This window comes from Staurois parvus, unplaced genomic scaffold (genome assembly GCF_062004578.1).
Source record: "Staurois parvus isolate SC_StPar_1 unplaced genomic scaffold, SC_StPar_1.0 ptg000029l, whole genome shotgun sequence".
Taxonomy (NCBI): Eukaryota; Metazoa; Chordata; class Amphibia; order Anura; family Ranidae; genus Staurois; species Staurois parvus.
In genome coordinates, this window is record NW_028317825.1 from 10,413,903 (window position 1) to 10,428,655 (window position 14,753).

The following is a 14,753-nucleotide window of genomic DNA, read 5'->3' on the forward strand; positions in this document are numbered from 1 at the left end:
GAGACGCAGTTGAACACAGCAGTTTAACTAAAGCAGGATAACTCAAGCAGCAGGAAGATACGACAACAAACAACTCTACTGCACGCTGGACAGACTGCAAGCAAACACCCTGGTAAACATCTCTTACAAGTCTGAGTCCCACTCCGTGTACCTTTTTAACATGCCACCTCTACTCCCCCTTTTCATATTACTTTCCTGTGTTCCCAAAATCTCACTTCTTTACCCCTCTGCTCCACCCCAAAACTTGTACATCCCACCGTCACTGCTACCATCTCCCACCTACTGCTCTCATCACTTCCTGCTGAATCTTCACTCTCCTGCTGACCCAAACACCAGGACAGGAAGGCATGTGTGCCTGTGTAGATCCTGCTCCCATGTTACTTTCCTCACCCTTCTTCTAACCTCTGGGGATATCGCCCCAAACCCTGGTCCTGCACTATCTCACACCCACACCAGGCATCCTCTTTCTTCTGGGAATAGCCGCAATCCCCTCAATTTAATATCGGTCCCCATGCTTCCAAAAACCACCCTCCCTTTTTCATGTGTGCTCTGGAATGCCCGCTCTGTCAGTAATAAGCTCACCTCTGTCCATGACCTTTTTGTCTCCCGCTCCCTTATCCTACTAGCAATTACAGAAACCTGGCTTCAAGCAGCAGATTCTGCTTTTCCCGCAGCACTTTCCTATGGAGGCTTCACCCAGAGACTCTGCTCTCGCCTGGTTCTCCTCCTACTTACTTCAGCGCTCCTTCAGTGTTACCTATAACGCTGCCTCCTCCTCTTCACTCCCTCTTTCTGTAGGGGTCCCTCAAGGTTCTGTCCTTGGACCCCTTCTCTTCTCCATCTACACCTCCTCCCTTGGTCACTTGATAAACTCCCATGGCTTTAAGTACCATCTCTATCTTTCTACCCCTCACCTCACCCCTTCAGTCTCCTCTCGCATCACTAACCTACTAAGTGACATATCGGCATGGATGTCACTCCACTTCCTCAAACTCAATCTTTCCAAAACTGAGCTCTTAGTATTCCCCCCAGCCCGTGCCCCCTCCCCTGACTTCTCCATCAAGATCAATAACACAATCAATCATCATTCCCTCCCCTCATGCCAGGGTACTAGGTGTAATCCTAGACTCCCATCTGTCCTTTCAGCCCCAAATCCAATCACTGTCCAAATCTTGTAGACTTCACCTCCGTAATATCTCCAAGATTTGCCCATTCCTAACCTGAAACCACTAAGCAACTTATTCACTCCCTTGTTATATCTTGCCTTGACTATTTTAACTCCCTCCTCATTGGCCTATCTCATCGCAGGCTATCCCCTCTTCAGTCTATCATGAATGCTGCTGCCAGACTTATCCACCTTACTAACTGTTTTGTATCTGCCATCCCTCTCTGCCAATCCCTCCACTGGCTTCCTATTGCCCAATGGATAAAATTCAAAACACTAACAATGTATAAAGCCATTTATAACTCTGCCTCAAATTACATAATCGATCTTGTCTCTAAATATCACCCAAACCATACTCTCCGCTCCTCGCAAGACCTCCTACTCTCTAGCTCCCTTGTCTCCTTCTCCCATGCTAGTCTCCAGGACTTCTCCAGAACTTACCCCATCCTCTGGAACTCTGTACCCCAATTTATCATATTGCCTACTCTGCTCACTTTTAGGCGATCTCTGAAAACCTATCTCTTCAGGGAAGCCTATCCTGCCCTCAGCTAATACTGGAATCTTCTACTCTTCCACCCAGTCCATCCCCCACAGTTACCTTTTGTACCACTCGCCCTTCCCTCCTAGATTGAAAGCTCCAAGGAGCAGGGCCCTTAAATCCCTCTTGTATTGAACTGTATTGTCTCCTGTTATATTGTAAAGCACAGAGCAAACTGTTGGCGCTATATAAATCCTGTATAATAATAAGTAAGAAAAGTATATAAAAAAGTTTGTTCATTATAATAAGAAATAAGGGAAAGTAGAGGAGCTTGAGGTTAGGCTTTTTTTTTTTTCTTCTTACTAGTATGTTGCACTCAAAGAAAAGAGCTGCCACTGAACACCTGTACAAGTGTCCTATAATTCTATATTGTCAGGAATGCAATATAAAGAGTGGTAACATCTAGTGTAAGCAGGAACTGATGTGTTCTTGGAGTTGGAGGTATAAATCATATTTGTGAGTACCTAATCTGCAAACACTATAGTGAAAAAAATGTGCTATGGCTGTAAGCATTTCTTGTGAACCTTACTGAAAATAAATTGGAGATCTGCTTTCTAGCTAGAGGGTTGCAGTGGCATGAAATCCTTGAAAGCAAAGTGCCTATGTTTAACGCCATAACATTGTGACCTGGAAAAAAGCATTAATCCCCTAGATGATTCTGTTCGCTAGGTTTCCAGCAGATTTTTATGGTTTGACTCACAGCAGGCCTTATTCAAAGTGACAGAGATGAAACCATTGTTGCACATGGCAACCACGTGATATACTTCATGTTTGCAATGCTTTTGGGGGGGGGGGGGGGGGGGATTAGGTTGTTTTGGGAAAATTTTTTTTTTGGAGTTACCTTGTTTGCTGAGCAGTACTGTGGTCTGGAGGATACACATTGGGAGATAGACCAGAGTATGAATTAGTCTGAAATGACCAGTGTGTAGACTTTGCTGCTTGTTTGTTTAAGCAAATTTTTTTGAAGGGACATGTTGGAGAATTTTCCATTGGTCAGCAGCTGCACCAGTACGTGGATTCCCTCCATCTACCTCACCCTCAACCTTGGCTGAACAGACAAAAACTAACCATATGTGTGGCCAGCTTAAGGGTTTAAAATAAAAAAACATTGTACCTGTTACAGCCATTGTGTGGTGTGCAGGATCCCTTTCTTTCTATACGATCAAGACACCACATGATATGGGTGTATAAATAATAAAAAAATAAATGTAATTTGCAAATGTAAACCAGAGGCCATTAGCTGCCATTATTTGTGGAGGTAGAGCGGTTCAATTAACCATCTTGTCTGAGAGTGGATGCCCCCCCAAATCTATACTTAAATGATAAATTCACCTTTATACAAAAAAAAAATACATTTTTTCCCCAGGTTAAAAAAAAAAAAAGTGCATTCATTATTTTTTGTTGCAGGAGCCTCTGAAGCATTGCACCAGCAGATTGCTGGCGTCATGCAGGGCTGCAGATCTGTCAGTATATCTATATATATACTGACAGGGAGAATCAGTGAACTACCATGGTGTTGTACAGCACCATGGTAGTTCATTGAGAATTACAAGCCGACAGTCACTAAGACTGTTGTGACTTGTAGTTTCTCATCCACAGAACACAGTGAATGAGTGATGCGGCCATGTTTTTTTTTTAAATTTGACAGCGAGGGGGGAGAAGATCCCCTGCTAGCTGTCAAAGTGGAGGTCAGTGCATTCATTACATGTTACACCTTGAATATGGGTTTAACATGTTATGAAAGGTGAACTTCTCCTTTGTATAGCTTGGCTATACTCAGCTTGAATTTTGTTGGATTCACAGGAACACCACTTGGCTCAACAAACTTCAGTTGAGCAATGGGTGGAAAAGGTCAGGCAAATGGTAACTAGCCAATCAGCTGCAGCCACTTTTCAAGTATTCAGACAGCTACAGGTGTTGGTTGTCTGAATGCAGTAGCAGGAGATTCCTCCATGCTATAAAATTCTCTAAAACCTTTGTGTATGGCCAGCTTCAGCCTGCATGTCTCCTAATATGACAACTGTCACTTCTAAGTCACTTTCAGAGTGCAAATTATCTTCTCTCTTGAAAAACCTGTTCTAAACAACTCACTCTATTAAAGATTCTGACAGTTTGCTCTTCTGTATATGAAGAATGATTAGCCTTGCACGTACTATTTATTGTTACAAAGAGCTTATAAAAGCATCATGTTTCTTTGATAGGTTGGTTAATATATTTGCTTTCACAGGGTGAAAAGTGAGAACATCCTCCACATAGATTACATTGATTCTGCAGGACCTTCCACAGCTCTTCTTGTACTGGGGACTGTGGCCACCATTCCGATAAGGCAGTCTGACTGGCAGGTACTTCATGCTTCAGAGTATGTGTTGATCTGATGACTCATGAAGATTCAGTACAGCTGAGCTCTCAGGCCTTCCATTTAGATGCTTATCAATTCAATACAATTATTATCCCTGCAGAAAAAAAAATAACCTGTGAGCATTTCCAGAGGATTTAATGTAAATAAATTATGCTTATGGTGTATTTACATATACATTATGATATCAGGACTATTCTCTGTGGTCTGCGCTCCTCATTATTGGACTATTACAGCCTGGCTACATCTTACAAAAATAATTGAATATTATAGCTGTAATGTAGTATAGCAAGGTACAATGCGCCTTAATGGCAGCTGTTCTCACTACATACCAGCCACTTGTTCTCCCTTACTGCAAAAGAAAAATGAAAGATTGGTTGACAGGAACATAATTTTTTATTTTTTTTTTAAATAAATAGAAGGCCTTACAATGACTAGCAGCAGGTTGGAAGCTGGGTCTCCAAGAGCATCTGCAGTGCCCTTGGAGACCCAGCTTCGAACCTGCTGTCTATTGGCCTTTTTCTAGGATGGGCAGGTTCACTTAACATTGTGAATGCTCATTTGGCATCCAAGGAAGACGGCTGGTAATTGCATTTCAATGTGGCCCTACTATGGAGCAGAGTCTGCTCTTCAAGATTAGCAAAGCTATAAAACAGTTATCTTTAAAGAGATTCTGTCACAAGACTACTTAAAAAACACTCTTCCCATAAAATTACATGTGAATTTATTGTATTTTATGCATGTGATTTATTCCCTTGTGTTGACCTCCAGAAGTTGTTGAGCATGAGACTGCTATTCGGTGTCACCATGTGAGGTCGGTAACCATGGCATACTCAAGAGCAGTCACTCAACTGCCACTGTAGTATTCTCCTTCTTTCCTACTCCAGCTGATACATACATTCAGAGGAATGTTGCAAGTGAATAAAAAATGGCTGTTACAATTGTGTTTTTTCTGTGCTTTTTATTTTAATGAAAAGTTGGTTAGCATTTACAAAAAGTTCCATTTGGTGGTATTGCACCACCAATACATTCAAATTACAGAGTAATTATGAGTGCTTTGCTCTTAAATAACTAAGGCAGTGGTTCTTAACCTGGGTTCAATCGAACCCCAGGGGTTCAGTGAGTCAGTCTCGCGGGTTCGGCGGAGGTGAAGACCCACACCCGACTCATATGATTCGTGCAGTAAATATTCATTATGTTTTTGTTTTTGTGTGAAAATCATGTTTTAATGGTTTTGTTCTTAACGGTTTTGTTCATTTTGTGCACCTATGTATAAATATATACCTAAATATATACCTATGTTTTGAATTTTAAAAATCATATTTTATCTTTCCAATTAAGAAGGGTTCGGTGAATGCGCATATGAAACTGGTGGGGTTCAGTACCTCCAACAAGGTTAAGAACCACTGAACTAAGGGGTGGGATCACACAATGACATCACCAGATGACTCCTCCTTATGACATCATTGACCCAGCATGCCCCCCCGGTCCCTGATTCATGACAGTTACTGGTTAAGGACAGTGGTGGCTGTCCACGCCTTAACAAAGCAATATTTACTACTCTTCATTACGCTGGCTACCGCTAGGCATTACTTTACCACATTTTCACTACTAAAATACTGCATGAGTTCATAAAATAACTCATGCGGTATTTAGTGAATGCCAACAAACTTTTTGAAAACCGCTGAGCAGTAATTACCGCATACTGGGATGCAATAAGATACCACATTGGGAATTGTCCCCTTAGTTTTCTGTTCTTGGGAAATTGGAGGACTGAGTCAGATTGTAAACAGCCAATGTAAGCAAGACTAGTAGGATGAATCTCCAGAACAGACACATACAGCTATATAAAAAAAAAACTGACAGGTCTAAGGCAGCCTTTCTCAACCAGTGTGCCAAGGCAAAATACTAAAAATTGTACTAATAAAGGCAGATTAATCAGGTAGCTGGATCAAACCCTGCCTTATTTTACAGACTGTCCTAGGTGCCAATACAAGCACAAGTATGACCCTGTGCAGAGCTGTGTTCTACCAACCAATAGAATCATCGGTTGCTGAGGAGCAAGTTGGGAGTCCTTGACTTCCCCTAACCTGCCTCCAAAGCCACTGAGGGAGGCACAGGTCAGAGACAGTGGGGGTGGGCAGTTGGGTTGCCTTTGGATCTCTTCTCGTAGCTCAGGATGGATTTCCCCCATTATGCAGATGGGGCCCAGCTGCCCTGGCTCTCAACAGCTTTTCCTTGGTCATCCATGTGATGATGGCCAGGGGAATGGCCACATCCTGTGCAGCAGCTGAAAATGGGGACTAGAGATAGCAGCCCTGCAAGTCTTCCATCTCCAGCCATGCATGAAAAGTTTGTATGCTCACTGAATGCCCTACTACATGCTAATCACTGCCCTGTCACTACATAATGCTCCCTGCCCCCCCCCCCCCCCCCTTACGACTTCAAGCTGCTCACCCATTTGAATACTGTACAGGTGCAAGGCAACTCTGCATCACAAACTACAGTTTAGGCCTCATTCACACAAGTGTACTTAAGCATACACCCATGCAAGGGCTGTGTTTGCCCACATGGGGATGTCCCGTGCAGGCAGTTCCATTCAAGTCCATTGGGACACAGCCACTGCTTCCAATTTGCCATCTGTGTGGGTGCATATCATGAATGCAGACAGTGTGAGTTTGGAGACACACACCCACATCTCAACAGACATGAATGGGACACCTGTGCACCCCTGTGTGGGCCCTCAGGTGTATGCTTAAGTACGCCCGTGTGAACAAGGCATCAGGTTGGTCTATCCCGAGATTGTGCATAATCAAGGGGTCTTTGACTGAAAAATGGCTGGGAAACACTGGTCTAAGGTCCCCTTTCAGTGTCTACCTGCTCAGCAGGGGATCTCTCTGCTGATCTCCACTGAGCAGGTCCATGTGCTCTTCAGTTATGCAGAGGACATGGACACAGCCCGCTTTCCTATACGGACAGTCGGATGTAAACAGACCGCCTGTCCTTTTATATCCAACAGTCATCTGATCCACTTGCAGGATGGTGAATGGATCCCCTTCTGTCTGTTTTCAGAGGATCTGATCAGATGCAGGTGGTTGTAAACGGTTCTTTTACACACGCCCCTATATAGAGGGAAATGGATGGTCTGATCGGGTCTGCCTGAAAAATTAACATGGACCCAAGCAGTCCACACGTGTTAAAGAGGCCTAAGGTATAAAAAAAAAAAAAAAAAAAAAGTGTGGATAGGTAGAGGGGAGGGAAGTTTTCAGCCTACCTGCTTTTTTTCCAATGAGAAACATACCTGTTAATTTGAGATCAACCATACACACAGGTTATAGTGCCTAGCTTCCTACTCCTGGAAATGAACAGCTAACTCAGTGGTTCTAATTGATCTTCAGTCCAAAGTGGTGTCTTTCAAACTCTGTGAAAAGGATTCAAAAGCTGTGTCTCTCAAACTCAGAGAAAAAAAATGTATGGTGAGCACACAACTTTTCCTCTTACATTAATTGAGAAAAAGAGCTTTTGACTAAAGATCATTCAGAACCAGTGGCTTAAGCTGCCCATTTCCAGGAGTAGGATGGTGAGCATTATAACCCACTTGTATATTGCTTATCTTCAATCAACACCTGTGTGTCTCTTACGCAGGGAAAAAAAAAAACAAAAAACAACTTTACAGTAGTTATAGGTATGGAAACAATCCTATTACACAATGTATCCTGGAACCTTAAAGTGTTACTAAACCCGGGACCCTGCATTGACTTTATCTGGTCTCCCACAGTACACAGATCACGAAAATGCAATTATTTTAGTAAATATAAACTGCTAAATACCTTTTCCCATCAGCAGTTAGAGCAGTCTTGTGACTTCTACCAGTGTTCAGCAGAGCACTGGCTAAAGCTTGTAGGAGGTGCTCCAACTGTGCAATGAGGCTGCATAACCCCTGACCCTCTGGCTGGAGACAGCCTTGATTGGCCCTGTGCTGAGCACATGTACCCTCCAAAAAAACAAAAAAAAAAAAACAAAAAAAAAAAAAAAAAAACTTTATAGCAATACACAAACTGAGCATGTGCACAGTAACTTCAAGAGCTCCGTGCTATCAGTAGATGGATTGAGGACAGCAGAAGAATGGGAGGATCAGAGAAGACAGGATCAAACAGCCTTTTCACAGAATGCGAAGGATTAACCCCTTAGGTTCCACAGTGAGTATAACAAGCATGCTTTACTGCATATACAGGTGAAACTCGAAAAATTAGACTATCGTGCAAAAGTTAATTTATTTCAGTAATGCAACTTAAAAAGGTGAAACTAATATATGAGATAGACTCATTACATGCAAAGCAAGATAGTTCAAGCTGTGATTTGTCATAATTGTGATGATTATGGCTTACAGCTCATGAAAACCCCAAATCCACAATCTCAGAAAATTAGAATATTGTGAAAAGGTGCAATATTCTAGGCTCAAAGTGTCCCACTCTAATCAGCTAATTAAGCCATAACACCTGCAAAGGGTTCCTGAGCCTTTAAATGGTCTCTCAGTCTGGTTCAGTAGGAATCTAAGGGCCAGTTCACACCACATACAGTTCAGTGCAGGTTTTTTTTCTGCATCAAAAATGCATGAGATAGTAGATTATATGGTTTTCAATGGCATAGTTAACACCAGTGCGGTAAGTTCCAGTTACAGAAAAAAAAGTAGAACATGCTGAATGTTTTCGGAACTGTACTGGAACGCAGTTAAACACACCAAAAATGCACATGTCCTTATTTAAGATGAAGAAAAAAAAAGGGAAAAATACACAGGCATGCATCAAAAACACACATGCAAAAAAGCATCCAAACTGCATTTTCTATGGTGTGAACCGGCCCTAAAACTGGAGAGTGCAAAATCTGGTGCAGCTGTGTATGGTAGCCAATCAGCTTCTAACTTCAGCTTGTTCAATTAAGCTTTGATAAAAAAAACTGGAAGCTGATTGGTTTTTATGCAGAGCTACATCAGATTTTGCACTCTCCAGTTTTAGTAAACCAACCCCACTGTGTGGGATTGAGTGGGTGTGTATGTATATAACCTAACCTTTAATGTCTTCATGTACTGATCGATTTGACATTTTATTGATTTTTTTTCAATATGCTCACTTTTAATTAAACACTGCGTGACAGGTTAACTTTAAAGCTTAACTCCAGGAATTCAGCCACTTTCTATGTGCTGGAAGCAGCTCTGCCCACCACTTCTGTCCATTCTCAGAGGGCTTTGTATTGTGTGAATAGGTTCCATAAAACAAAGCTCTTCGTGATTGGGCAAGAGGAGGGGAGGGGAGGCAAAGCAGCTGCTGGAGCTCAGATCAGGAAGGTCTAGCGTTAGAGCTCTGGTAGTATAGCAAATAGCTATGCTCCCAGCAAATAGTAAATTGAAGCTATAAGAGCATTAGGTGGCATGCATCTCATTGTACTTACATACAGGTGAAACTCGAAAAATTAGAATATCGTGCAAAACTTCATTTATTTCAGTAATGCAACTTAAAAGGTGAAACTAATATATGAGATAGACTCATTACATGCAAAGCAAGATAGTTCAAGCTGTGATTTGTCGTAATTGTGATGATTATGGCTTACAGCTCATGAAAACCCCAAATCCACAATCTCAGAAATTAGAATATTGTGAAAAGGTGCAATATTCTAGGCTCAAAGTGTCCCACTCTAATCAGCTAATTAAGCCATAACACCTGCAAAGGGTTCCTGAGCCTTTAAATGGTCTCTCAGTCTGGTTCAGTTAGAATCACAGTCATGGGAAAGACTGCTGACCTGACAGTTGTGCAGAAAACCATCACTGACACCCTCCATAAGGAGGGAAAGCCTCAAAAGGTAATTGCAAAAGAAGTTGGATGTTCCTAAAGTGCTGTATGAAAGCACATTAATAGAAAGTTATGTGGAAGGGAAAAGTGTGGAAGAAAAAGGTGCACAAGCAGCAGGGATGACCGCAGCCTAGAGAGGATTGTCAGGACAAGGCCAATCAAAAGTGTTGGGGACTTTCAAAGGAGTGGACTGAGGCTGGAGTCAGTGCATCAAGAGCCACCACACACAGACGGATCCTGAACATGGGCTTCAAATGTCGTATTCCTCTTTCTTGTCAAGCCGCTCCTGAACAACAAACAACGTCAGAAGCCTCTTACCTGGGCTAAAGAAAAACAGACCTGGTCTGTTGCTCAGTGGTCCAAAGTCCTCTTTTCTGATGAGAACAACTTTTGCATCTCATTTGGAAACCAAGGACCCAGAGTATGGAGGAAGAATGGAGAGGCACACACTGCAAGATGCTTGAAGTCCAGTGTGACGTTTCCACAGTGTGTGTTGATTTGGAGAGCCATGTCATCTGCTGGTGTTAGTCCACTGTGCTTTATTAAGTCCAGGGTCAACGCAGCCGTCTACCAGGAGATTTTGTAGCACTTCATGCTTCCTTTCGCAGACAAGCTTTATGGGGATGCTGACTTCATTTTCCAGCAGGACTTGGCACCTCCCTACACTGCCAAAAGCACCAAAACCTGGTTCAATGACCGTGGGATTACTGTGCTTGATTGGACAGTAAACTCACCTGACCTGAACCCCATAGAGAATCTATGGGGCATTGCCAAGAGAAAGATGAGAGACATGAGACCGAACAATGCAGAAGAGCTGAAGGTCGCTATTGAAGCATCCTGGTCTTCCATAACACCTCAGCAGTGCCACAGGCATGATAGTTTCCATGCCAGGCCGCATTGAGGCAGTAATTGCTGCAAAAGGGGCCCAAACCAAGTACTGAATATTGTTCTATGTACAATCCTTGTTTTATTGATTGCATGTAATATTCTAATTTTCTGAGATTGTGGATTTGGGGTTTTCATGAGCTGTAAGCAGGGGCGGACTGACCATTTGGGAACTCGGGCACTGCCTGAGGGCCGGGGTCAGTAGGGGGCCCCATGAGATGCCCCTTGGTACCTTTTCATAGGCTTTTTTGGGTGTGGTTTGATTGTGGGCGAGGACACAGGGGCCCCATGATCCCCTATTGCCCGGGGGGCCCCATGAGTTGTCAGTCCGCCCCTGGCTGTAAGCCATAATCATCACAATTATGACAAATCATGGCTTGAACTATCTTGCTTTGCATGTAATGAGTCTATCTCATATATTAGTTTCACCTTTTAAGTTGCATTACTGAAATAAATGAACTTTTGCACGATATTCTAATTTTTCGAGTTTCACCTGTGTATACTGATTTTACGGTTGTGGGTTTAGTAACACTTTAACAGCAACACCTTTAAGGATCAGCTTCAGCCACTGATTTTTCTTATGCAATAATGGTTAAAATGGTGTTCATACAATACTGTCCCAACATGCGATATTTCAAAAAAATAAGTAAACCGCAGAGACATCAGTGAAGATCCTGCTCTGATTATGTATACATGAATTCTAGTACAAGATAAGATGTATAATAATGTGCCCTTGGATAAAAATGTGTTCTTCACTTAATGTGTCCTTATTTACAAAGTAAAGATGGTGAAGTTTTTTTTCAGGCCTATGGACAACAAAAGATGCTGCTCTGAGGAGATTTTATTCAGAGTCTCTGCCAGTGTCAACAACCTGCAGCTGCTCCCACGCTGATCAATATTAATCATAAAACAAGTCAGTCAGTGCTGAGATTATGTGCATCATAGGCAGTTCTAATATTACGTGACAGCTTGAGCAGACTATTCCACAAAATTTTTTCTCTTGTTGGTAAAGTTCAGGGTTGCAGGCTAGCTTGTTTCCATTCAATTATTACTGAATAAATGTATTCTAGTAATGACACTTTTTTTTCCTCTATTCTCTGTAGTTACAACATAGTAAACACTGGCTAATGCAAATCCAGGATGCCAATAATCATTATCTTTATACACATACTTTAAAGTTAGCCATTCCTGAAGAAATATAGGTATGCCCATTGCGGACTTAAATTTACAGCTGTCATAGTAGCCTGAAGTCACTGCATGTTTCTCTACAGAAAGCATTCCTTTAAGTATTCGGTCACACCAAATTCGACTTTGAAAGCGTGCGACATTACTTGAAGTTGCATGATTTCAAAGTTGGATGTCAGTGTGACTTCAGGTGTGACTTGCAAGACATTTGTGCGTGAAGTCGCACAGATGTCTTGCAAGTCACACCTGAACTTGCAAAAAAAGTAGTGCGTGTACTACTTTCAAAGTCAGTGCGACTCTGCTGAAGCTGGAATCACACCGATAGGACCACTTCAATTGCAGAGAATAGGGTGCGATTTATGCGATTTGAAACTATCAAATTGCATGACAAGTTGCACCGGTATGGCTGGCGTTTGCAGTAGGCAACCATGAACAGGTGGAAAGTTCAGTTGCAACATTTAAATTGGCCACCTTACATTTTTAGATGTCTAGTATTCTGTTAAGACCATCATTTTCCTGATGTATAGTAAGCTATTGGTCATCTGTGCATTCCTATAGCTGTTTTTGATGAAGCTCAGAGTAGACTCTGTTGACATCATTAAAAAAATAGATTGCTTTCACATACTAAGGAACTCTTACTAAATAGTATACTTTTCTTTAGAAACTGGCTAATACTTTTCTTAGATTATGCAACCTTTTTAGGGCAAAGTTGTTTTTCAGGAAAACCAGTTGAAAATACCATCCATTCTATTGAACTTCCCTAAATAACCTGTTAAGTAATTCTGAACATTTTGCAGGTTGTATAAATCACATATTGATAAGGGTTGCTAATAAGGTAGCAAGGGTGTAGACTTCAAAAAGAAGGGGCTAAAAATTGGCTATCGAGCAATAGTTGGTCATGTGACCAACAGTATGTACAATCTGAAAGAAAGGGGATAACAAGCAAGGAGAAAGGGGATAACAGCAAGACAGAAAGCATGTAAAGTGGCTTGGAGTCCTAAACCAGTTACTAAGCAAGGATCAGTAACAACAGTCTGTATAATTCAACAGGCAGGAGATGTAAACTAGATATGAGCCAAGGGTGGGTGACAGTAGAGCAGTCAGTGTGTGTACAGAACAGTGGACAGGAGATATAAATCAGATAATAGCCATTGGTCACTAACATAAGGAGAATAGCATGGACAGCTCAAAAGGCAGGAAACAAACCACATGGCAAATACAGTCATGGCCGAAATTGTTGGCACCCTTGATATTTTTCCTGAAAATCAAGTATTTCACACAAAAAAGGTATTGCATTAACACATGTTTTGCTATACACATGTTTATTCCCTTTGTATGTATTGGAACAAATATAAAACAGAGGCAGAAAAGCAAATATGACATAATGTCACACAAAACCCCAAAAATGGGCTGGACAAAAGTATTGGCACCCTTAACTTAATATTTGGTTGCACACCCTTTGGAAAACATAACTGAAATCAGTCGCTTCCTATAACCATCAATAAGCTTCTGACACCTCTCACCCGGAATTTTGGACCACTCTTCCTTTGCAAACAGCTCCAGGTCTCTCTTATTGGAAGGACACCTTTTCCCAACAGCAATTTTAAGATCTCTCCACAGGTGTTCAATGGGATTTAGATCTGGGCTCATTGCTGGCCACTTCAGAACTCTCCAGCGCTTCTTTGCCATCCATTTCTGAGTGCTTTTTGACGTATGTTTGGGGTCATTGTCCTGCTGGAAGACCCAGGATCTTGGACGCAAACCCAGCTTTCTGACACTGGGCCCTACAGTGCGACCCAAAATCCTTTGGTAATCCTCAGATTTCATGATGCCTTGCACACAGTCAAGGCACCCAGTGCCAGAGGCAGCAAAACAACCCCAAAACATCATTGAACCTCCACCATATTTTACCGTAGGTACTGTGTTTTGTTCTTTGTAGGCCTCATTCCGTTTTCGGTAAACAGTAGAATGATGTGCTTTACCGAAAAGCTCTATCTTGGTCTCATCTGTCCACAAGACGTTTTCCCAGAAGGCTTTTGGCTTACTCAAGTACATTTTGGCAAACTGTAGTCTTGCTTTTTTATGTCTCTGTGTCAGCAGTGGGGTCCTCCTGGGTCTCCTGCCATAGCGTTTCATTTCATTTAAATGTCGACGGATAGTTCGCGCTGACACTGATGCTCCCTGAGCCTGCAGGACAGCTTGAATGTCTTTGGAACATGTTTGGGGCTGCTTATCCACCATCCGGACTATTCTGCGTTGCAATCTTTCATCAATTTTCCTCATCCGTCCACGACCAGGGAGATTAGCTACAGTGCCATGGGTTGCAAACTTCTTGATAATGTTGCGCACTGTGGACAAAGGCAAATCTAGTTCTCTGGAGATGGACTTGTAACCTTGAGATTGTTGATATTTTGCCACAATTTTGGTTCTCAGGTCCTCAGACAGTTCTCGTCTCCTCTTTCTGTTGTCCATGCTTAGTGTGGCACAGACAGACACACAATGCAAAGGTTAAGTGAACGTCTCTCCTTTTTATCTGCTTTCAGGTGTGATTTCTATATTGCCCACACCTGTTACTTGCCCCAGGTGAGTTTACAGGAGCATCACATGCTTGTAACATTCTTATTTATCCGCAGTTGTGAAAGGGTGCCAATACTTTTGTCCAGCCCATTTTTGGAGGTTTGTGTGACATTATGTCGAATTTGCTTTCTTTCCTCCCTTTTTTTGTTTTGTCCCAATACACACAAAGGGAATAAACATGTGTATAGCAAAACATGTGTT

At 42.1% G+C, this 14,753-nt stretch overlaps 1 protein-coding gene and 1 long non-coding RNA gene across 4 annotated transcripts in view; one reads left to right on the forward strand and one right to left on the reverse strand.

Annotated features, from left to right (window-relative positions):
- The window catches only part of LOC149471116 (uncharacterized), a 103,851-nt gene that overhangs the window by 43,683 nt on the left and 45,415 nt on the right, over positions 1 to 14,753 (forward strand). The gene's annotated exons all lie outside the window — the stretch shown is intronic.
- LOC149471118 (apoptosis-inducing factor 3-like) overlaps positions 3,841 to 14,753 on the reverse strand; it is a 202,624-nt gene continuing 191,711 nt past the window's right edge. For all 3 annotated transcript variants that reach the window (XM_089657819.1, XM_089657809.1, XM_089657825.1), the window contains one exon: positions 3,841 to 4,156. In XM_089657819.1, coding sequence (XP_089513945.1) covers positions 4,123 to 4,156 — 34 coding nt within the window. In that variant the 3' untranslated portion in view covers positions 3,841 to 4,122. The remainder of the gene's footprint in view (positions 4,157 to 14,753) is intronic.